The sequence below is a fragment of the Coturnix japonica genome, chromosome 6 (assembly GCF_001577835.2).
Source record: "Coturnix japonica isolate 7356 chromosome 6, Coturnix japonica 2.1, whole genome shotgun sequence".
NCBI classification, from domain to species: Eukaryota; Metazoa; Chordata; class Aves; order Galliformes; family Phasianidae; genus Coturnix; species Coturnix japonica.
The window spans coordinates 17,446,744-17,472,597 of NC_029521.1; the positions used below are offsets into that span (position 1 = coordinate 17,446,744).

At 36.8% G+C, this 25,854-nt stretch overlaps 1 protein-coding gene across 4 annotated transcripts in view; it reads right to left on the reverse strand.

Moving 5' to 3' along the window:
* Nucleotides 1-25,854, reverse strand: part of PLCE1 (phospholipase C epsilon 1) — a 144,735-nt gene that overhangs the window by 34,023 nt on the left and 84,858 nt on the right. For all 4 annotated transcript variants that reach the window (XM_032445621.1, XM_032445620.1, XM_015867102.2 and 1 more), the window contains exons 4-7: nt 18,430-18,746; nt 5,708-5,853; nt 3,750-4,008; nt 2,869-3,077 (exon numbers count right to left, since the gene is read on the reverse strand). In XM_032445621.1, the coding sequence (XP_032301512.1) occupies nt 2,869-3,077; nt 3,750-4,008; nt 5,708-5,853; nt 18,430-18,746 (931 nt within the window). The remainder of the gene's footprint in view (nt 1-2,868; nt 3,078-3,749; nt 4,009-5,707; nt 5,854-18,429; nt 18,747-25,854) is intronic.

Below are 25,854 nucleotides of genomic sequence, written 5' to 3' on the forward strand. Positions count from 1 at the left end.
TGCATACATTAATTATCTGGATTACTCAAGGTTCAGATTTTCAAATTATAACAACCACTACAACATCTTTCTCCCTCATGCCTTCATAATAACCAAACAAGCCTCTAGAAAAATCCTAGAAAGTATACTGAGACTAGATATACAAGACTGGAGGAGTCTAGTATAGAGGAGACAGAAATGGCAGAGCTTTCTTTGATGTGCGACAGCACTGGCATGCTGCAGATTATAATGAAAACCAGCAACAAGGTAAGCCAAGAACACACACAAGGCATATCCAGAAACAGCCTCTGGCATTAGCTGGCGAAAGCAACATAGCCATCAATTATTGGGAACAAACTTACAGAACTTGGTGTGAACCAGAAGCTTTCTTTACACGTACTGCACTAATATGCAAGAAAATGAGAAGAAAGGATACAGAAAACATTAAAACAGATTGCAGTTTTGAAGGAGAAAATTGAAAGGGATATGAAAGGGAAAAGAAAGTGAGGTTTTTCCCTATTATTCATTTTGAAGGTCTTTACTGTAATTAAGAAAGCTTAAAGGGGAAGAGGAGATCAGGTCAACAACATTAAGACAAAGCTTACAGAATCTTAATGGGTCGTTTGATTAACAATTAAAAGACTGGATTTCAACATTTACATTTTTCCTACCAGCTGTTATTTCTTTGAGAACTGTCAAAGAAGACGAATAGAACTTTAATTGTGGTATTGACTTGGCACAGGCAGCACCTGAGGGTGATCAGAGGAATCACAGACTGTAGAGAACACTCAGTTCATTTGGGTAAACAACAGCTGTACTCAGTGCCCACTGATTTCATAAGATGCCCTTTATTTTCTCCAAATCAAACCAACATATCCAGCTCTGCTGGGCTTGTGTTTCACAATATTAATTCAAATCAACAAAATGCAAACTAATTACAAAATTTTAATTACATAACACCATATAACAGATATGGCTTAGGTCTCAAAAGAAAGGCTTTTAGTTGTTTACAGCATTAAAAATGAATCAAATATCGCAGCCTCCATACAACAGGGACAACAGCACAGAGCCCTTCTGCCTCTCTGCAGCAGTTTTCTTTCCCATGCCTCAGAGAGCTGTCATGGCCAGCAAAGACACAGCAGAATAATGAGAAACTGAGGTAAATTAACACTTCATGGGTAGTTTTCTATAAGTCATTAAAATTAGCATTTCGCTGCACCAGAAGTACAGACACCTGAATCAGGAAACACAATTTTATTTGCTTATCTGCTGTTTTGTTCATTTCAGTATTGCACCAAACTTTTTTGCATTTAATTCCTACTTTAATTAGAATGGAACTTAGTAGTTCCATTTAAACACAGAGCATAAATAGCTAATTAAAAAAAAAACAAAAAAACAATTTCCTAAACTAAAACTCAATTTTCCCCATATTGCTCTTTCATATTTAAATTCTGCTTTGTATAATCAAGTGAAAGGCTGATTTCGCTATCTCATTCTTTCTGCAAGAAAGTTGCAAGTTGAATTCAAACTATATTAATTAAGAAAAAATAATTCCTGGAAGAAAATGTTTAAACTGAAATAAGAGATAACAAATGCACAGAGAAGTGGGACTGCCTTTCCTGGCATAATCTACTGTGCCACTGCCCAGAAGGAAGTAAAGCCAGATGTGAATAATTCTATTAGAAACCATTCTTGCAGGAAATAATTATTATTTATTTGAAATGAGATTTACAATTGCATGTTAATGAAATAAATGTATTTAAACAGGAAGAGGGTAGCTCCTCCTCAGGCAGTCACTTATTAGATTGTGTGTGTAATAGCTGAAATAAGTCAGATACTTCTGAATATACAGCTATTTCTGATGATAGACATTCTCAATATAATAACTCAAGTAGGGCTGTGTAATTTATACGACGGGATAAGGGATAACGGTTTCAACAAAAAGAAAGGAGATTTATATTGGTATATAAGAAATTAGTTTTTTACTTAAGGAAGTAGTTTTTTACAATAAGCATGGTAAGGCACTGGCACAGTTCACCCAGAGAAGCAGTGGAGACATTCAAAATCAAGTTGGACAGGGCTCTGAGCACCTGTTCTTGCAGTGAAGTTGGACCATATGACCTTTAATGGTCCCTTCCAACTGAAATAATTCTATAATTCTACCTCAGTTCATTTCTGAATAGCACAATTCTGTTTGATGCTTTTCTTTGAAGCTTCTCTAATAGTTACCTCGTTTAAAGCTGACACATCAACATTTAATTGGGCTGAAATTCCACTAAAGCAACGCTCAAGATCAAGTAATCTCTTAAATTTCCCATTTAGTATATTTTTTTTTACTGCTGAAAAGTAAAGACTATCCTGGGTATTCAGTCAAAACTGTAAAGTTTTTGAACACTGAGCTCTTGGGGCACAATCAAATAAACCCAGGCAAAATAGCAGGACTAAATTAAACTCAAAATTCACAATGCAGAATGACTTACAAACATCTCCTGGACATAATTTAAAATCCTCAAGTGAACATGACCTTAAAAGAAGTGGTCTTATGAACAATAATAAATAACCTTTATTTTGGAAAGGGCACAACGCTGCCCTGGTGTGCAGAATATAATGTTCTGAGCTCTGATAACAGATATGTCCTGGTGCTATTCCGGGCACCACAGATCAAAATCGTAATCATAACTGTGGATTTTTAAAGCTCAGTGTGTAAGATGAAAAGGATTTACCCTTATCATGAGAGGAAGTAATTACATCATGAGTGAAAATATAACTATACAGAGAGATCTCCTGCATTTGGATATAAAATACTTAGTGTAATCCCAGGTGGAACTGAAATGAAAAACCAGAACTGTGAAATATAGAGATGAAGATAGAAAACAAAACATGACCTACTGGTAACGGTTTCTGTCCTTCAAGGAATTTTTTCTTGAATTGCTTCCTTCACTGAGATTATCTTCACCCTCTTCAGATTCCAAACTGCGATTACAGCTCCGAATAGTTTGAAATATACTGTTTGCTGTGGACTCTTTTTCTGGATTATTTAAACCATCTTGGCCTACACGTTGCAAGAAGTTATCTTGTCCACTGTAATCTGAAACAAACTGAAGACATCCAATAGATTAATACCATAACAGGAGTAATGGAACGTTGTGTCATTTACACCTTGTTGGAAAAAATATTAGAAGAATTAAGAATATTTACTACATGTTTCCCATTACCTTCTAATGGGATTTTGTACCTAAACAGTCTAAATCACTGCATAAACCAAGTAACACAAATTACATTAGTCCTGTAGGCTTTTAAAAAGTCCCAGTTTTCATGGAACAGGCACGTATTTTCAAAACAGAGTGGAAAAAGGGGGAATTGTTTTATTTCATAAAGGAAAAGGTTGATTCACTGATCTTCTGAGTTCTTCTTTTAAGGAACTGAAAACCTTCAAGTTCCCAACAAGCTATGCAGAAAATCAGAAAATGTAAGAGAAGACGGCTGCATTTTTAAGTATTTACATACTTCCTTTACCAAAGTAAAAGCTTTTTGCTTTGGTACAGACAATAACTGCTCAGTACTCCTATACTGAACTACTTATTAACAACAAGATCTATGTTACTACAGCTACTGCAGGAATTAAATTGAGGTTCATGTAGCTGAACTACGGATAATAGTCTGGTTTGTAGAATTCTAATTAGATGAAACTTTCATATAAAACAGTAGATGATAAAATAATGCACTGGATGGCTAAGAACACAGCCTCTTAGAACAGCAATCCTATTTACCTCTAATGTCTCATCCTGGGAATTATACTGTGGGCAGAGTCTGATAAGGCTTGATGCTCCATCCAAAATTTCACAAAGCTCTTTCAAAAATACACCACAGAAAGGAACTACTTTACAGCCTGGAATATTGAGTGCCCGGTTGACCACTTTCCTGTACTCAGATGAGGACTCGTGTTGTGCCATAGCATCTTTCAGACTTCGCATGGTTTCAATGTCAGACTGGTCCATAAATTGCCACATTTTTAAAACTTTTCTTGACCTAGTGGAAAAAAAAGACCACAACAATTATTAAAATGAAAAACAACAACAACAACAAATTTATAGTGAAGCCCAACACCTACAGCATGTACATAAAAGATATTATGGAAGTATAGAAATTATTATCATTACTCAGGAATGAATGAATCACAGTCAGTTCATTATTTTTATGAAAACTCTGGCTAGCAGACTGTTTGTCCTCTTTGAATTAGCAAATAACAAAAGTAACAAGGACAAACGAGCAATATGATCTATACAAGACTGGAGTACTGTTTAAGAACCTAACAAATACTCAGGTACACATGAAAGGCAAGCAGGATTTTCAACATTTTCATATAAGTCACTGCCTTTATGTCAAAAAAGGCTTAGGAAGAAATAAGAAAAGTAATGGTATAAAGATAAACCAGATGGTTTATTATAAATCAATTTAGATGTATTAGGAGTAATGAAAAAGACAACAAAGAAACAAACAATTTGAAATATTTTACATTGATTTATTCCCATTACACTCTATTCAAGGCTGTCTTCCAGCTCTCAAGCACCAGTGCCACGCTGCAGACCAAGCTTTGACTTCAAACAGAAACCTGGTGAGAAGGATGGCTGGCACTCCTGAGCCCACTCACTCTCTGAGCTGCACATCTGAACAAAGGCATGGCCTTTCTATCCACCCTGCCTTCAGACATACCAAAAGGGTTGCAGAACTGCTAGCAGCTCAACATCCTCATCCCCACTTTCAGTCCCAGTCTTGGGCACACTGCTGATTGGGCACCAGGCTTTACTCTTTGCCTTCCCTTCTGCTGTGCAGGTGCATTACAGATAAAATGAAGGCCTTAATTTGTTTGCATTTTCCCTCACAACTTACATGGCTAGGGGACTGATATGGATGCATTCTGCTGAAAAAAACTCCCTTTGTCCACAAGCATTTCATATGTATTTTATATACCAAAAATGTAAATAATTAGCTCAGTGAGAATCCTCACTAAACCACAAAGAGCAGCATTACAACATGTGAAAGCTTTGCTACACCTACACAAAATATAGGGAGGGCTAGAGATAAGTGATGGGAAATCTGATTTTAACTAGTCTGCTACTGCTACTGCTACTCTCTGAAGTGTAAACCTGTGCCAAAGTAGCACCTCACCACCACACCCATCATTCTACAGGAACAACAGCAACCCCCCCACACTGTTTTTCTTCTGGATACACTGCAGGACTGGCTATATAAGCTAATTACCGCAAGAGATCCCTACATTAGCCAGTATAAATAAATTTGAGGGGTTTAACAAGACAGCTCTAGCTGTTCGTTGTCCGTGTGTGTTTTGTTGGTTTTCTTTTACAGTTTCAGCCTGACTCTATCAGAATGCTACCATGATTATGTTTTACTTGTCTTCTGGACGATCCAACCCCCAGGCTGCATTTTAGATTATAGACAAAGCATAACTGATTTGCCATCTTTCTTTACACTTTAACAATTTAGCTTAAAAAAATTATGTTTCTAATGAAGAAAATAAAGAAAAATGAAAATGACAATGACGAAAATGGTTTTTAGTACATTCAATTTTTTCAGAACAGGATTCCTAGCAAGTAAGAGGGCAAGATGATGTGATTTGGCCACAGATTTCTGTTTACGCTCTCGTCCAGAGAAATCTGCTTGACAGAAGCTGCAGTTTAATCTGTCACTGAGAAAGAATTGCCCATACCTTAGTCCTGCCAAAAATTCCATTACAGCATTGTAGTTGCCCATATTCCAGCAGCATTTTGCCACATGTACTAAATATGAGAAGACTTCTCGTTTCTCCTCCATAGAACCTGCAGTCAGGATCAGCCAGGTAACCCATGAGCTCACCTTGTGAAATAAGACATATAGTACAGTTAGTCAGAGCAATGCCACTTGGAGCACTCATGCACATTTTATTTTCTTGTTTTCCTTCTGTAAGGAGGGTATCAGTAAAGATGCTATGCATGTATCTGTGGCCCAATAACACATGCATTACAAACATACCTCACACACAGATATGCTCACATTCCAGCAGTTAAATCTTAACTACTCTCATAATGCTTAAATAAAATACAGTTGTATGGTAGTATAAGATATTATGGATATACATTCAGGCCACAGAAGAAAATAGGCAGCTTAAGTTAGTGATTATTTCTAATGCTGTCAGAGAGATCTGCAGTGCAGATTCTCATTAACACAGCTCACAAATCTCAGCCTCACGCTGGACACCCTTTCATCTTACAACATGGAGAGTGAATTTTGATAAATCATCATTTTTATTTTCATGCACTGGCAAGATTATAAATGCAGTAAAAAATTAAAAAAAACCCACAACACCTTTTCCAAGTGTGATCACAATACCAGTCTTTGTTCAGTGATTATTTCATGCCAGAATCAGCAATTAACTTGGTACACAATTGTATTTGTATTAAAAAAAAAGTCAAGCCTTCTTTTTTTACCAGTGAGCATTTTCCTCCTAGCTTATGTATCTATAAAAGGCAGCGATATGTCAGATGGAAACCAAACTCAAATCAACCACCCCTTTTCACAGTATCATTCCCCAGGGCTTCATTTTTGTCATTATGTAAAACTTAGAAAGCAATAAATGTGATTTGTTCACCAACACTGAGTTCCATTCTTTTGTCTTAAAGGATTCCGAGTGTTTACAGGCAACACTGGTGTGAGGAGCAGCTTATAATAACCAGAAAATGTTAGTTTTCATGGGGCATAGATCATTTTATTTCAAAAACCAAGCATAGGAAATAACAAGAAAACTCTTTAGCACAAATCTTAAAAGCCCTCAAAATATAAAGCTCCTCCATTTATACAATGGTCTCAGCCTATTGCTCCCAAGGGAGAACAGCCAGAGTATGAGAAATGTAAGTTGCTCGTTCATCTTCCTGACACCCAAACCAACTGAGAACAACAAATGAGAACTGTGCAGATGAGAAAAGAAGCCACAGCTCCAACACGTGCAAAGCACAGAGGTGGAAAAAAGAATCAAAATTTTAAGACTGAATTCCTGAAGAAATATGATAAAATCATTCTCTCTCTCCTCCCTTGAGGACATCCTCAGGAGTGTGTAGCACAGGGTAACGGGATGCAAGGATCAGGGAACAACAGAGTCATCCTGCAACAGTGTTCTATGTGCCCTAACCCTTGCCAAACAATGTGGTTACGAAAGGTAAGAGCCGGAAGAAACTTGCTCCTTGCTTAGCAGTAATCAAAAGAAAAATGGTTAGCTCCTGTTTCAGTATGTTTTTAGAACTAACATAAAACAATAGAAAAGGCTTAGGAGCAAATACCCAGTAGAGAGCTTTCAGAACAGGCAGAACAAGCAGGAGAGATCCAGGTTGTACATGTGGACATGATGAAGGACCTTTCCCAGCTGCAGAGGCCAGAACACAAGGAAATAACAACACAGCTGTGCACTCCAGTTTCTCTGATATTATATCTGAAGCACTCAGCTGGTGATTCCTAAATTGTAAAACTATATCAGCCAAGAAGTGTATACCTGAAGAGCATCAAGGTATGCAAGAATACGAAAACCAAAGAACTGTATGACACAGGGGTCAGATGAGGTCATGTACAGAATGAAATGCAGCTAAGTAAATGCAAAATAATAATAATAATAATCAGAAATTAAGAAACAAAGCAGTTAAATGTGTGATTCGAGGCTGGCATAGACTTGTTTGTGTATGCTGGAATAAAATTACATGTTGGTTTTGGATATTATTCTCGTTTTCCAGAAATGGCTCTGTTAGAGAATACAAATGCTAAATATGCAATAACACACACAAAAAGATTAATAACATTTGTTTGGTATGAAATACCAAATGTGGTAATGACAGATTGATTAATAGGTGTTTAAATATTTTAAAGAATAATATAAATTTAAGCAGATTTGTTTTAAACTAAGGTAGTCAACATGCGACAGTCAGGAGAGAACAGCAACAAGGCTGATAAAGAATGTCTAGAAATGCATTTGAACGTAGACTCCCTAACAAGAAACCTTGAAAGTAGGACAGTTACTTGCTGAAAATTTATTTAATGCAGAGTTTAGGACTGCTATAAACAGTTATGATGAACTTTTACAAACACTGTAAAAGCAAACACAAATGATGAAGGTTAGCACAAACAAGTTTTTGTGGCAAAATAAGGGTGCAAAAGGCAGTAAGTATTCTGCCTTACAGTTTATTCTCACTGCTTCTGCAGGACAAGAATAGACTCACAGGAAGCGCAGAAAGCATTTAGAAAGTATTTCACTAAAGAAGAAGAAAAAATAGTGTCTGAATGTCTACACAACAAAACAGGATTGGCAAAGGAAGATACAACGAACTGGGCAGAAACAAGTTGCAGAACAAAGCATCTAAAGATAGAACCCACTGCTGCCAAATAGAGAACATGCCTGCTTCACAAACTTCAGTATGAGCGTATTTGCTGGAGATTAGAAAAAGAGTGAAGAGCAGACTGTGAGACTTCAGTCAGACACAGATAACAGAAACTTTCATTCATGCTCTTGTACATGTTGACAACTTTAAGAGTATAACACAGCTGTCCCTCTGCATACACAACAGGCTGCCTCTCTTTTTTGTATGTCTCTTATATCATATTTAGTGACAGCCAGGTGTACACAGTGATTTTTCTGCTGGTTCCGAATAGCAGCAGCTCTTCATAAAGTTTTCCTATGAGCTGGTCAAGACTGTTACTTGATTAATCTGAATACACTGCCCATAGAAACATGGGTTATGGATTTCTCAAAAACCAGAGTAGTACTACAAAATGAATTTCTTGGAAGATTTCATCACTTTGAGATTAGAACAGAGACTGTTAAAAGGCAACATAACTGTCACACGGGAGGCAGCAGAGAAGAGGAGCTGTGAACAAAGGCCACCTCATTTCATTCACTGAGGTTTTTGTTGAGCACTGTGCCTAATATCTGCACCAGCTTTCCTACCCCTTGTTTCTTTTTTTGTGAGGATTTCTGGAAAACAAAGAGAATTCTGGTTCTGGAGCCTAGTTAGGAAGCCAACTAATATAAATAATATATATCAACATATATTAATATGCAAACAAACATTAATCCTTTCAAAAAGTCAGAGGGGTCTTTTGTCATAAAAATGTTGCATTTGGAAGACATGGCTGAATCAGCAGCTTTCAAGAAGCACAGAACTGAATCTGATCTAGTGCTGTCTGAGGTCCCCTCCCAGCTCTGAATTCCCTGAAGACTGAACTCATATACGACATCTCACAGGAAACCTTAGCATGTTAAAGAGTATATACACTGAACAACACTAAAATATACAGATTTAACAACACTCAGTAAACATACTTTCAAATGTGTTCTTCTGCTGATAATTACATGAGCAGTCCAGAGTCCATGCTCACAGGTACGCCTCCATAGGAACCACTGATATTCTCCAACAACTGCACAGCTGCCCACAGCACCGAACAATGCATACAATGCATTTCTGCTGCCTGGGATGCATAATGCTTCCTCTGCACAGAGGGTGTTCAAGAACTAATTATCTCTTCAAAATCTTAATTCAAATGAGAGTTTAAAAGCATAATTTCTCAGACACTGCCCAGCACATGTGAGCCAGAGGCACCTCACACAGCAAGAGAGCCAAGAACAGCTCTGCGTGGAAACTCTGCAAGGAAAATCTTCTTTTTCCACTAAGCATATATGTAGCACAGACTGTATTTGGGAAGCAGCTGCCCAAGGAGGAAAGCCCACCAGCAGTCTACAGCCTAGTCAGCAGGCTGCATGAGGGCTCTGCAGCTCAGCAATGCCCAAACAAAGCAGCCCTGGGATCTGAAGCAGTACACACTGTCCAGAAGGGTGTTTGTACAGTAGCAGCTACACCAGAAAGATTAAAACACATTGTGAGTACTCTGCAGAATTAGCACTAACCGTCTGTGGACTGAGTTTTTGTTTTAGATATCCAATTAACATCAGATCACAATCTGTATCTTACAGTTTATTTTTTTTCACATTCTACTTACATAATTTTGTTTGTGTAACTCACTGTAAACTCCCTTCAGAACAGAAATCATCACAACAAACCTATAATTAGATGAGTCTAAAAAGTATGAGAAAATGTATCCTGGCTTCAATTATATAATCTGTACAATAGCAAGACACACTAAACATCACAAAATGAAACAAAAACCACTCAAGTTGATAACAACACCCGTCTTTTCATTCAGGTAGATATAGATGTGTTTTTTGGTGTTACTGCACACCACTGTTTAGGGGTAAAGGGGTATCCAATAGACACCTAGAGCAAATCTAAAGAATTTCTAATCATCTGTTACAGACAAGCAGTCTAACATCACGCGATGCTGCAGTTCTTAAAAAAAAAAAAGCCCCAGCTGGAAATATTCAGAGGTACAAATCTGAGTCTGAGTGCAACAGGACCTACTTCATCCAGGCAGTGCAAGGCTGAGCAACGATCTCAGGCACAATAACACATATTGACACACGCAGTTCTAGTTTTGATGTGGGTTTTTGGTTGTTGTTTCTTTTTTTAATCACATTTTTATATCAGCTCTTGTTATTTTAAATGCAATAAAATCTACTCAATAAGAGTCTTTTTGGGTTTTTGGACTTTAAAAAAAGCCTTTAAACAGGGAAAACATAAAAAAATAGCATAACCCAGTATGTTTGATAATCTAATCACTGATCTATCACTGACTTAAAATCATGTCTATACGCAGGCCAAAGGTTTCCATTTTGACAGGGGCAGGCTATGGCTTATCACTGATATTCAGTTGCTTTATTAACACAATAAGAAGGACTTTGTGATCAGGCATAGAAGATACATATACGATGGACTCAACATTTGTTGCCATGCTATCTTAAAGTCCTATGATTCACCACTTGCTTTAGGAGAACCCTGCTTCATGCAGCACAGAGGACAGAATAGTGCTTACTGCATGCTGAATTAATAACTGCATCCCAAAATCTGAGGTGGATTTACTTTATTCCTTTTCTCCTTTTAGTCTTCTAATAGTGATATCAACATAACTCACATATACATAAGTGTTTATATATATATATATATATATATATATATATATATATATATGCACACCCACATATATATACATAAGTCTGTACTGCTATTCATACACCCGCTAGAGAATCTATTCCATGAATTTTGTAATGGGAACTAATTTATTTCTTCCCTCTCTTTTGATTAACTTTTATACAAATGTCAATGAGGGAGGGAAGAGTGAAGCCCAGCTCTCTTTTCAAATGCTTTACACTCATTCCCCAGCTCTTAAGTTTACCATGGCTTTTGCAGCAATTTCCATGCTACTTATGTCAGATAGTAATGCTACATGAAAGAAACGTCTTCAACTCTTACATTTTAGCAACGTCTTAATACTCTAGAAACAGGGCTTTCAGAGGCACAACTAGCAAGTAGAGATGCCAGCCTGAGGTTTAATGCATACTATCACTGACAAGATGAAAAGATTACAGTACGGATCTTCTCTAACACCAAAGATATGAAAAGCAACCATGACTACCTTTGTTACTTACTCAACTGCGACCTACTCTGGAGCAAGAAAGACAGTAATTTTAATATTAACAAAATGAAGAGATTTGTGAGAAATTTCTTTCTGTGAAGTGTTTCAATACAAAGGAAGAAGTTGATTTTACAGCTATCCATAGGAAAAGCACAGCAATCAGTATTTCATTTAACCAAGATATTCCATTTCCAGTGATTTTGAGAAAATTTGTAAACTTAAGTAAAACCTGAAGAACTTGAAAAAAAAAACACATAAAACAATAAATGCATAAAATCCTGTTAAACATCTAATGAAGAATTATGGCAAGAGGGAAAAGTATTACCCTACCTTCCATAAAAGCATAACTCTTGCTATATTAATATAAAATGATTTCCCCGTCTTTAAAAGAAAAAATCCTCCACCTTTCAACAGCACCACAAAGACTTTCCATGAAGTAAAACTCTTTCTGGGGAAAGCAATTCTCTTATGGAGAAGATTCATGCTTATAAGGCTTTTAAAAAACCTACTGCTATACAGTTAGCACTGATCAGCTGGCAGCCATGAGTTCCATCAGTTCCTTTAACTCACAGTCTATTCACACACCCATCAGTGCATACTGATGAACACAAGTATCACAGCATAGACCACAGCACTGCTTTATTTTAAACAGTTTTGGTAAATGTTCTTTATCAAATTGTTGGGCTTCAGTACAATATGCAACACAATTCTTTGATGTACTTATAAAATCTTAGTACTTAATATTGCATATCCTACAAACAGGTAGTTCACTTTAATGTGAAATTATGTAACTTTATAAAGAACATTTATTATTTTAAATCTGATTGAACAGTACTCCAAACAAGGACTGGAAACAGTTTGATATTTGTACAAACATAAGTTCTTAAAAGTATTATGCAAACCCATTTAGGCATTGAAAGAAATGCTGAACTAAGAGACACAGCATAATATTTATTTACATTCCATAAATTCAGTAAAATGATATGTCTCTGTTTTCCTAGTAAGGGTTTAAAATCATCTTCTATATGGCAATGAAGAAAACTTAAAAATTTAACCCCCTAAAAATGAGACTTTCATTATCACTCATTTTGTCTAATAACCAGATGTTATATTAACTTCACTGAACACAAGAGTGTCTTAGTGAGTGCAGAGACCACCTCAGCAGCAGTGCTACACTGGAGTCACTGGTATATTTTTTTACCTTTTTAGTTATGCTTTTTGGCAACGTAATCTTTCCAAAAAATAACTTCATGTATTGAGCGAGCTGTATTTCTGCATGGAATATTATATGTTTCATTCCAATTTTTTAATGCTTTCTATTACATGAAGCTGAGGCCAAAAAAGTTCAAGTCACAAAACAGGCTGTTTTCATGTTATAATATAAAGCAATGCTTGAAATTCTTCAGAATGTTTGCAAGCATACATGCTTACAGCATGCAAATTGAAATGGTGTTTCTCTGGTTGCTTTGCTGAAGGGAGGCAGAAGAGTGGCTGAGACTAAAATTCATGAATGTGCCACAGACCACTTGGATACTATTCTCATCTCCCTCTTACCAGCACTCTGCTAACTGCAGAATGTCCTTAATGGTTTCATCCCACAGCTTTTATATATCCGTGGAAATTAAACTTCTGGTAGTCATTTAAAAAAGTGAAAATTGATAAGCAGTACTTAACAATGAAGAGGTGCCTCTCTGAGCTCATATTATAACATCTTCAAAAACCATTAATCCTTGAAAGCTCCCTTACAGATCTGGAGATGAGAAAATGATGCACTCAGATCCACATTCTTTTCTCCCACTTTTCAGCCATTTCAATGCTCTTTAGGGTACTCTCTCCTGCCCCTCCCCGCTCCCTCCTCACAGTCTGGCATATCCTCTTCAGTTGTTTCTAATTCTTTTAAAAGCATGTCTTGGTCTACTGAAATACCACATTTTGTAACACAATAGGCAGATAACAGAGAGTATGGTTCACCACTGGAATAAAAAAGTATACTACTATTATTGTTATGTGTATAGTAATGGAGAATCCAACAGCCTCAATATACAGCAGCTTTGTAAGGCTACCCATTGCTGCTATTTCTAGTGTCCAATTTTCTACCAAGCATTAAGTTAAAAAAAAAAAAAAAAAGTCACTTTCCATACTTCCAGTTTCTCTTTTAAGTGTCTTTTGCAATACTACAAGAATTTTTTTGTTATGTTTGCTACACTGTTCAGAAAGACTACAATAGCCAAGATTACAATGATTAAAATCTGCCACCCCAGAAAACCAGAACTATCAATGGAAGCACACGAAAAGCTGAAGAACATATCTGAAATGCAAAAGTGTATCAATTAAGCGTTTTCCTAATAGTTTTTTAACTTCTCTTTGGGCTTTGTGTATTTGTTAAATAGAATCTGAACTTCAGAATTAAGGAATGACTGAAAAAAAGCATCTTTTAAATTCCAATGTTAGAATAAAAGATTTCCAATGAGCAAATGTTCTGTTTTGTCCACATTTAGATATCCATGAATGTACTGCACCTTAGAAGAGCTGTAGATGCAGGTCAACATAACATCATTTTCTGTCTCTCTTTCTCTTTTTTTCTTTTTTTTTTTCTTTTTTTTTTTTTCCTTCGATGAAATTCCTTGTCTGGTTTTCAGTGTTTGATGCCACATTATTGCATTACCCCACCAAGGCAACTGATTGGATCTGTTCTGCACATATGAATTAGCACCTTGTTACTCGCAGAACACATGGATGCTTTTTTTCCTAAGCAAGGAAACCTATTTATTTGTTCTTCATTAACTGAAACATGTGCATGGCAAATGTATTATGAACATGGCCTCATTTCCTTTGGTTCTTATCTCGTCCTCATTAAACAGACCATATTATTACACAGTAATCTAGATTCATTTAGCAGTACATCTTTTAATGACAGTGATTCTCCAGTACTTTTCACCTGCATCTCTTCTCCTTCTGTGGTTAATCCATTGTTTTTAACTTTTCCCTTTTCAAATATCACATAGTTCACCACATGCTGAAAAGTCCTCTAATTCATTCATTATTTTTAGTTTAACTTTTCCAACTATATCATAAACAGTAGCAAGCAGTCTTTCAATAGCACTATCACAGAAGTCATTTAAACTTCTGTGGGAATTTCTCACATGACTTATAATCTTCATATACCACTTCTAGGGAAGTCTATATATACATACATACATGTATATAAATATAAATTTAAGTTTCTTCATAAATATACATACATGTATATAAATATAAATTTAAGTTTCTTCATAAATATACATACATGTATATAAACAATGGAAATTTTTAGCATCAGAACTAGATGTCATATTAGCTTCAACACTTCTGAAGCTTCATCAGTGACAGTAAATCCTGAAAACAAGCTGCAACTTTAGCAGATTATAAGACTTTTTTTCCCCCGTGAATATTTTATTATCCCATGAAATAACAAACTTGGGAGCAGGAATGACCTCAAATTTTAAGAATATAAATGAAATATAATCAGAAAATATATTTGTCTTTGAAAGTGATTGTATTTTGTGTTAATTTCACAGAGCATCCACTAGTGACCTTTCTCCCGACATTTTTGAAAGAAGTCACTGAGAGTTCAAGCTCCTTGTCATGGCAGCCACTTAAATTAACACATAGGAAAAAAAACTGGTACTCGGAATCCCAGGACAAGATAAAACAAGAGGAAATACATAATGTCTGAATGTCCTCCAGTAACTATGTCAAGTCTAAGCCACCAGGCTCTCTTAAGGGCAATACAGTATTTGCCAGCCACTGTGTTTGTGCTACCATTCATGCAGTGTTTGACAGCAGCTTTAATCTGTGCTATCCATCTTCAGTGTCTCTACGCTACTAACTACTACAAGCTTTTTTCCTATCACTCTTGATAGTGAAACACTGAAGTGGACAAGAGCTCCAACAACTTCTTCCTGCCTTTCTGGAGAAAAATGACCCATACCTTTGCAAATTGTTTCTGATGGATCAGATAATATCATAGGTGAGCGACTTCTAATACTTTTAAGTCAAAACACCTTATCCAGCAAACAAAGCAAAAGAAAAGGTTTGTTAGTTTTCCTCTAGTGCCAGACAGTGCGTCCTCTTACACTACTACACTATTCCACAGATGAGAGTGGAATTAGAAAAATAACAGCAGTTCTTTAGTATGCAATTGTCTTCAAGTGCCAATTTTACCCACTTGCAGAGGGCAACTGACTTCTCATTTTGTTCTGCAATTCTCAAAGATCATTTCCATGCCAAACAATTAAGGCTCACCACCCACCACAAACACCTTCTCCCATGTCTTTTTCCCATTCCTTTTAGACACTACTGAAGTTTAAATACTGTAATTTATGTCCAAAAAACTCCAACAAGTTTATTGAAATACCATCCAGATAAGAGCCAGGAAGAATGACCAGCACACAGTAGTTGACTGCCTGACCTCTTCTGGGCTAACCAAAAGTTAAAGCATGTTATTGAGGGCATTATCCAAATGCCTCTGAACACTGGCAGCCAGGGGATACCAAGCAGTTCTCTAGAAAGCTTGTACCAGTGTTTGAATGCTCTCCAGTAAAGAGACTTTTCCTAGTGTTGCATCTGAGCCTCCCCTGGCACAGCATTGTGCCACATCCTCACATTCTGTCACTGCAAACTGGAATTTAAGCAATAAACAATACTGGTAAAACTAACCTTACTACAATCCCAACTGAAACTCATTTTTTAAAGTGACTAAAAAGCATATTGCTATATGAAAAATCCCCTATAAGCTATAACTGCTCATTGAAAAGAACAATGGCATTAAATGATTTTTCTCATTATGTGTCAGAAGCCTGTCATCTCAAAACTCATTCTGGCTCCCACATTATAAATACACTTCAGTATTTCTATAGGCAATGCCAAAATAATCAGCAGGCACTCACTGACTTTTGCCAACAAAAGCATGACTCTTTGCACAAGAATTTTCTTGCCATTTATAAACAAAGACATTTTGGAGATCCATGCCTGTGATTGGCTGTGGCAACTGATAGACTCCACCATAAGATAAAACACACAGCAAATACTGATTTATTACAAACAGTAAATACTTTACAATAACTCTATTTAAGCATATAACATCTATGTTTAAAAAGGTTATTCCAGTCTATTCTTAAAATAATATAATGCACTAAATATCATGTGATTTACGCATCATATACTCAGGAATTCAATCAAATCCTATGAAAAACTGTCCTGCAAAATCAGCAGATGAGTAATGTTAAGCCACAGAAATTGCAAACTCACAACACTCTTACATTAAAAGACACTGAACATCTTACTAAGAAACAACTTTGAAGTTAAACTTCATTTTGATGTGGAATAATCTCAGTCATTTCTGACAAAACTTCTTAACCACCAATTTGCTCTCCAATGTTGTTGACTGTTCCACTGTCAGAACACACAAAGGTCAATCTCCCACATGCATCAAGCTGCAAAATGCCCCAACCAACTTTTCTGGCACCGTGCTTCACCAGGCACATGGGAAATTGATCACTTCACCTTTCTCCCACTGCCCTTACTACGATGCTCATGGTAAAAGCAATATCACAGTGAGGAGGGCTGAGCGGAAGCTGCATTTCTTCTCCAGCTATGCACAAGATATAATATTTTCTAAAATACAGCAATCATGGCTAATATAAATAATTTTTAGGCTTTGTAAGCCAAACATTATAGTTGCAATTTTTATTCATGTTCCTATAATGGAATTAGGTGACAGAAGACAACATATTTACAATATTTTAGTTCCTGTATCTAGGGAATATGCAAGAAGCAGGAACACTCAAAATGCTAAATGTTCAGTCCCTGATTCTTTGGTGTTCACCAAACATGAAGTTCATTGGGGCGGGGGGGTTAATACATCTGCTTTATCTACTTAATTTTGTGCAGTCTTCTTCATAGTGCAAGATTTTTATCTCTTATTTAAGAAGAATTTCCTGGATAAGAATCTAAAAAAACAGAAGTCAAAACCATCTTCATTTTACTCTACTTCTATTAATTAAAAAACTTAATATTGTGTGTGAATCACACAACAAAAAGAAGGAAATTACTCCATTTTTCTGCAGCTGAAACCACTGAGACCTGAGGTTTTATTCAGATTTTCCTTTGGGTTACAACAAATTTGGGGCGCTTTTTTGTGGTTTGCAGATTTGTTTTTGTTTTCTTAGGGTGATTGGGTTGGTTTTATTTCCTTATTTCAGATTTCTATTGAGCTTACCAAGAGATCACCTTACTAAAAACAAGGAAATAGAAAGAAAAGTTCTAGTAAACAACTCAGGATTTGACTCATGCAATTATGCCATGCCAAGGAACAACACTTACATACTATCCTTCAAAACACACAAGGGGATACCATAAATAAACAAACATTGCAGGTTAGTGCAGTTACATTATACAGAACACAGAAATTTGTACTTCGTAATACTTCTGTCCTGGCTCTTAAGATCTTGCTTAGTCTACAAAAGCCCAAAACAAATAAATAAAACTGCTCCTGAGAGAAATAATAAACTGGCTGAAAGTTAACCCCACGATGTCAGAATAAGGAAATCTATGTCTGCAATTGTTTTCTTCCCATTTCCTTTGCCACATGCAACACAAGCTTAGGTTGCAGTTTTCCAGACTCACTGAGCAAATCGACCATGTAACTCCTATTAAATTCAGTGGAAATTAGTTGGTTAAACTCACTGGTCTTCTTAATTTACATGTTAAAAAACTGTCCTTAAAGCTGAACTCTTCTGTGAGGGATAAAAACAAAACAAAACAAAACAACACACAAAAACAAGGACTGACTAACTCACACACCAGGCAACAAAACTTACAAAAAGTAATTTGAAGGTTTTGCCTTACCTCGTTAAATCTTGTCACAAGGTCTTCTACAGCATTATGTTCACCATTTGGGGAAGAAAGAATAGTAGCAGATATGGAAGCTTTAATACAAGGAAGCTTGGTTTGACACTCAGCATTACCCAAATCCCTGGTTAAGAAGCAGAGGTAGTCAATGGGTAAGACTTTCCGATAGAGCTCCTGCTCCTGCTCAGTCAGAATGCTGGCAACCTCCTCTGGGAATTGAATGAGGTGCTGCAGGTCAATGAGCTCCTTGCTGATACCGGCCACATTGGAGGGAAGGACACTGGAGCCAGCCATAGATGTACACGCTTGACGTTCTGAAACAAAACAAATAAAAAATTTATTAGGTTTCTCCTTTAACTCTTGGATCGGGCTGTGCAAAAGTAAGACAACTTGTTCCTGTTGTTCTTTAAACCGTTCATTTATTTACTCAGCATTATTGTATTTGGAAATCACTTGATATTTAAACAACCTAACACATTCCTTCCTTATATATTTATAAAACTACAGCAGGTAATGGGATCTTCGGAGATTGTCAAGCTACCTGCCAAAATGTGCTTGTTTCTCGACTTGTTCAAATACCTGCTGCAACCACCTGCAAGTCACACAAAAAGGATCATCTTGACTCTACTCCACCTCCATGACAGAGTCTGCAGTACAGACTGGGGCAGTGGGAGTTGAGAAATAATGTACAATGCTATAGCAAAACCCCTGTAGTTAGTGCATTCCTTCATATTCTTCTTGCTGTAAGACACAACTCATCTGAACTCACTGCACTGGAAAAAAAGTTACAAAATATTTTTCATTCTTCTGGGAAAATGCATATATTTGGGAGTATGCATGTTTTGTCCATTATTACAAAAGATTCATGGTAGTTTTATAATGTCCTAACAGCAACATCCCCAGAAAAATAAAACTTTTCCTAAGATGGAAGAAGCCAAGCTTTGTAAGACCATGTGGGAAGCCTGAAATATCAACACAATGATTCCAAAATAGTGAGTACGAGTCTTCTGACTAGATAAGTTTAGAATGGGAACTCTGAACAATAATTTTTCAAAAATTACTTAAATATATAAACAGTCATATTAGTATACTTCTTCCTAGGAAGAAAGAGTTTATTTTTTAGTGTTGCTAATACCTTTAGAGGTTTTTTGCTCACATAATGGATTATACACTCCAGATCTACTCTTTAACTTGACTTTTTACATATAAATGCATTCTCATTTCACACATGGTGCACATGTCTCTACTGTTCTCTAAATCTAAATGTTCATACTGACTGATTACAATTCATTCCCCTGTAGCAAAGAAAATATGCAACATGATTTTTTTCCTGGCTATATTCTTTTTACAGAAAATCTATGATCAAAAAAAGACAGAAAAATGCCTTTCCTTCATATAGTTCACAAAAAGTTGGAAGATAACTTATACAAGACCTAAATAAAGCCATTGGACTAACAGAATATATTGAGAAATTTTTGAGTGCTTAAACGATTCTGAAGGAGCCAAGGAGTAATCATTTCTGAGTGTAGACTGGCAAGGAAAAAAATAATGGACTTAATCTGCTGTAAGAAATATTCTAGTTAGACAGCACGGAACAGATGCAACTCCAAGGACAGTATAGATGTCAAGAAATCTGTCACTGAAACTCCTGCAAGAAAGATCAGAGAAAGACAGTTAAGAACACCATGTTGACATGTTGATCCTGTTTTGGGCAGCAGTTGAATCGTTTTGAGTTTCTAGGCTTTCTTTCAGTGTTGGCTTTTGTTCTACATAAGGCTCCAGTTCTCCTTCAGTTTTGTTTTCCACTTCATTCTGTGCAGAACAGTTCTGACTGCTTTAGTAAGAAACAAGCTTACAGTCCTAAGAGCACAGACGCTGGATCCTTGTCAGATGAAACAACAGCCTCATGGATGAACAAATTGCTCCTAGGGGGTATTTAATGCATCCCCACTGCCAACAAGCCCTCACCATCAGTGGCACCAGGTTCTGGACAGGATCTGAGCTCAGCATAGGTAGCTCTGCAGAACTAGGCATGGCTGCAGGAGATCACAAAGCACACGTGACAGGAGTGGTATGGAGAATCTAACGTCACAGAAATACTGGTGTTTGCAACTCTGGCAACTACAGACACTTCATTATTATCTATCGATATTATAGCAAAGGAAAGCATAACACTGTAAGAACTATCAGTCAAGTTGCAGCTGATGGAGAAGGAAGAACATATGGTTGAAAATGAGCTATTCCCTTATGCACTGCCTGCTGATGAGATTTTGGATGCTTGTAAGGAATTCTCAAGAATTTACATTCTCCATTACAACATCAACAGCAAAACCTTTCCATATTCACACATTTGACAGACCTGTGCAGCATACTGTCCCAGAACTGCCACGCCGAGGCACATTTAAGAACAAGGCTCTAAACAGTAGAGGGACCAGATGCAAAAGGATTTATCCACAGGGCACTTCTGGGCTCCCTGAATCTGCCTGAAATGTATCATCTGAATTTCATTTTACTCACTGCCCATTGATCAATACCAGCAGAAAGCTAATGCATTTCCAATGAAACTGAGGGACAGCACCATGCTCTGTAGCAATGTCTTTGAAAGACAGCTTCAGACAGAAAATCCAAGCTCTCAGAGGGAAAATCTTTTCATGGAAGCTAAGATGACTGAAGTCACAGGCTAAATACAATCAACCACTGTTATTGCTGCATTTGGAGAGAAATACAAAACAAATAAAACTCTTTCTGCTTTAAAAAGGGAATTATAGACTAGTATTTCTAGTATTTCTAAATCTTTGTTAAACTGAAAGAACTAAAAAAGCATTCTTTCTTTTAAGAGCCCAAGAAAGAAGCTGCTGCAGCAGAGTGCAGCTGATATCTGAGGAGAGCTGCAAAGGCTCATACCTCACAGCTCAAGTGTGGATATAAATACTGAACAAGTGGAAATATAACTTATTCCTGTGGAATATTATAACACCTATAAATATATCCATAATTCACATCTTTGCACGGATTGACTGTTGATAAACATCACCACTCCAGAGCCCGATCTTTCATCTCTCCCCATTCCAGCCTCCTGCATTCTGTCACAGAAAATCCAGGATCCCCACTCAGCTGCACCACCCTCCCGCCCATGATTTACACCCCACACAAAGGTCTCCTCCTCTCCTCCTACACTCTCTCTCTTTGTTTCTTTTTCCTGTCTACAGCTTTTATCATTTTTCATGTCAGGAACTGACCTGCACTGCTCTGTTTGCTAGTCTCTGCTGTGAAACTCCCTATCACTCCCATCTACAAGCCCTCCAGCTTTCTGTTGTCACTCTGTGTCCTTCAGGAAACAGATGCTATCTTTCTGTGCTTCAAAGAAAGACCAGGTCTTGGGATTAATTTGCAGAATGGAACTGCTTTCATGCCAAAATCACAGGAGATTTCCTTCATAGAGTTAAGGCAGGACACAATCCTCAATAAAATTAGCAAATTAGCTGCTTCTGCAGTGAGTTGCAATATTCTTTGTGCGCTGCCATGTCAAGCTATAGCTAAAACTGCAGAAGAAAATGGGAAAGACCTTCACTACTCATCTGCAAGTTGTCTAATGCTGGAGTTGACAGATTCATTTATCCTTTTGATAAACAACCTAAGCAGATAATCTTTTAAATAGCAAGCATTGCGTCTATTAATCAAAACAAGATAACCTCTGGCAAGCATTAAAGAAGGACTCACAGGTTGACTTCATTTCTGATACGCATGGGAACAAAATGCCTCACCTCCTCTAGCAAAAGAGTGTGAGAAAAATACAGAATGTCTGTGTCAGGGAATTATTCAGCCCCAACACATCATAAACTCTTCGGAAAAAAAAAAAAAAGCAATCTGATGAATTGTTCATTTTGCTTTTTTCCTCAAAGCAGAACTTTTACAAGGTTTTACTAAGGAGCTCTTGCATCAACAAATTAGCTGCATTTAACTTTTATTAGTATAAAACTTTGAATTTCCACGTATCTTTAATTTGTCTATGCTGAATAAACAAAATTGAAGTATTTAAGTATGTAAACCCGTGTGTATGCGTGTACATGGAAGTTCCAAGATAGTCTTGAAAACCTAGATTTTTGCTGATCTTTTCTTTATTAAGCCCTATTATGTTTATGTTTGATATATGAGCATGAGATTTGTGATTTTTTTGAAAATGAAAAACAAGGAGCTCACTTTAAAGAAAAAGGCAAAGAAACTTCCATCAATGAAATCATTAACAGTTCTGCAGGAAGGCCAGTAGTCTTTCATATTTTTTTCCACATTTCTCTGTTCTACTAAGCACAGTCCTTGTGTGACATGCAATACTTCCTAGCAACAAAAGCAAAATGATCTGCTTATTTACCATATTACTCGTAAAGCTAAAGTTAAAAGGTGTTTATTTCTTAGATTTTTTTCCCAGCATTCATACATTTACTAATACACAACATGTTATAAATGTTGAGCTGCTGCCATCAGTTTTCTCTAAGCAGAAATTCAGTACTGGCATTCAGCAAATAAGCAGAATTAATAGAAAGTCAGAAGGAAAACAAATACCGCCCTGACTGTAACCACACAAATGTCACAAGTGTTAATCCTGCCCAAACTTACAGTTGCCAACCATTCAATTTGTACTTTGATAAAATCACGTCACTTTCCATGTGAATTCTGACCAAGTAAGGACAGTGGCACAGAATTACTTTCATCCAAACTCAAACACAGTGACTCTTAAACTGATATTTGTGCTATGCATTGTTACAGAGAGAATACACCCAGCAAAAAGCCACTTTCTTCTTGAAATAAGTACAATTTGAAAAGAGTAAACTTGCCAATAAAATGAAAGCTGACCTTCAGAGAAGTCTGGTGATTTGACGAATGAGGTAATAGGATTTGTCTTTGTTTTATTTCTAGGCTGCTTTTCCTTCTGTGCATATTTTGAGAAGAAAAAACAAGAAGTATTCTCTATTACTCAAAATCAGTGTTTTGAAAATGGTAGAAGTGAAAGTTACAATCATTAAACAAGTGTTCTCTCTCTAGAAGGCTACTGGGAGAAGATCCTGTGAAAACCAAGTGTTCTAAAGCAGAAAACGGGTTTCAATAACCACAGCAATAAAAGTAATTATTGAGGATATTATGACATCTTATTATTCAGTTGATAGTAGACCAGTAATAAACATTGTGTCCATGAAATTATACTGCTGAGATTGAAATTATACAAAATTCTTAGGGGATTTGTTTTTTCAGTCATATTGAAAGGTAACGTGTACTATAAGTATCTGCACCAGTAAAAATATATATATATTCCCACTGTAACTCTATCATGCAATAATTGGATCTTAATAGAAATGTTTTTAGCAAACAATGCTACATACATCATCCTGACTGTTCCTCTGCAATGTGCACTACATCTACAACAAAAAAATGAAAAAGAGATAAAGGTGAACAACTGTGAATATAGATGATATGGAAGGTATGTTCAAAAAATACAATAAAAACTTTCCCAGAACAGAAAACACTTAGATATGGAAAGTATGGCAGTTTAATTGAACACGAGCTTCAGATACAGATCATTATAACTGAGATAGCACTATTCTGTGGTCTCTCAGCTGCAACCTATCCCAGTACTGTAACAACCACACCAATAAGTTTATTCATTTCCTGTTCCTCTGCTGTATAATGAAAAACATCTCTCTATCTCTTAATGAACATGAATTCACTGCCATCAATTCTGAATCCAAATAACTCACTCCAGTATTGAAGGGCAAATATTAAATTTCAGTAGGAAGGTTGCCATAGAACAGGATCAAGGGCAAATTCAATTTCACTGCAGAAATAACTGCAATCAGTGGATCCTATTTATTCTGCAAATTTACTTATGAGTCAAGTAATCAAAAAAATTGAAGACCTACAGGTTATCTCTCAATATCCCTAAACCAAGCAATATGAGTTACCTCTTCAAACTGTGCGCACTGTAAATTAATAACAGGGAAGCCGTGGAACCATAAGGCATTCATGATAAATAAAATTGGAGCTTAGTATGACCTAAGCATCAGTGAGCAGAAGATAATACTCTGAGAAAAGGGAGATTCCCAAATGGAGATTTGAAGATTAATTTACCCAGGGTCTGTAAGGAAAATAATCTGCTTTCAAAACAAGTAACATCACAGACACACTCTGGATGCACTTTTCCAGGTTGGAAACAGAAACAGCAAACTTCACAGCTCATTTGTGTATAACTGTTCTGAGTTTAATTTGACTACGGTAGTAACAAGACAACTGGAGAAGGGGCTCTCCAGTGCTGCAGTCATGAGTTGTCACAGCAGGCCAGATTGGTTTCTACATTGGTTTCTACAGAGCAATGGGGAAAAGGTGGACATCACCTGGAGAAGTCAGAATTTTGCTGGAAACAGGTCTCTAAGGAACTGTCATGCATCTATATGCAGTAATGCCACCTATTAATTCCTATCGAAACTACAACAGATAAAGAGAGCATGAGAACACTGCAGAGAAAATTCTCAGCTACAAAATACTACTTCTCAACACAGTCACCCCCACTAGCTATGCATCTTCACCAGCAATAAACCAGTGCAGACATGCTGGCAGAGGTGACCCACTGTTGTCACAGTCACAATGCTGTCACTCAGTGCTCACATCCACTGTTTGGACTCCATAAACATACAACAAGCATCCATGAATGTCACTGAGTGCCATTTTTTCCACATGGAGGAATTCAGTGACACATCTTTGCTTCATACACACTTCCATGTCAGACACCATTGTGTCAGACTGCCCCTCTGCTGCCATCTGTCACATGGCAACAACATGTAACAGAATACTGGTGGGAAGGTTCAGCCTCTACTGCCATACCACCAACATCCACATCTGATGTTGAGGGCCAACATAATAAACTAGGAGGCATTATGTTCAGAGCAGCCTTTGTATTTCTATTCAGGCTGAGACTGAGCAGTCATGAAACCCCTAGAGAAGACTTGACAAAAGACAACATCACTGTGAGGTATAAGTGAATTAAACTACAATTGCATACTTCAAAATCCTGACCTCATGAACTGAGTAGCACAGTGGTTTTGCCAGAGACAAATACGTGCAGCGCCTGTAACCCTGGCAGCAAATTACAAATCACTTCTTGCTTTAGGAAACAGCAAAGGATTCTGGTTTGAAAAGCAGGCTCATCTGTATTCTCTTACAGCATCAGTCAAACAAAATCCCAGAGGGAAAAAAAAAAGAGAAGTTGTGAATAGCTGGAAATACTATCTTCCTTCACCCATTCTGACTCAAAGTGAATTCCACTAAACAAATGGCATAAGCAAAAGGACTGCTGAGACGTGCTTACACCTAGAAAATAATAACTGTTTCTCTTTTGTTTTTACCACAAAGGGGATGCATTCACTGTCACAGGGC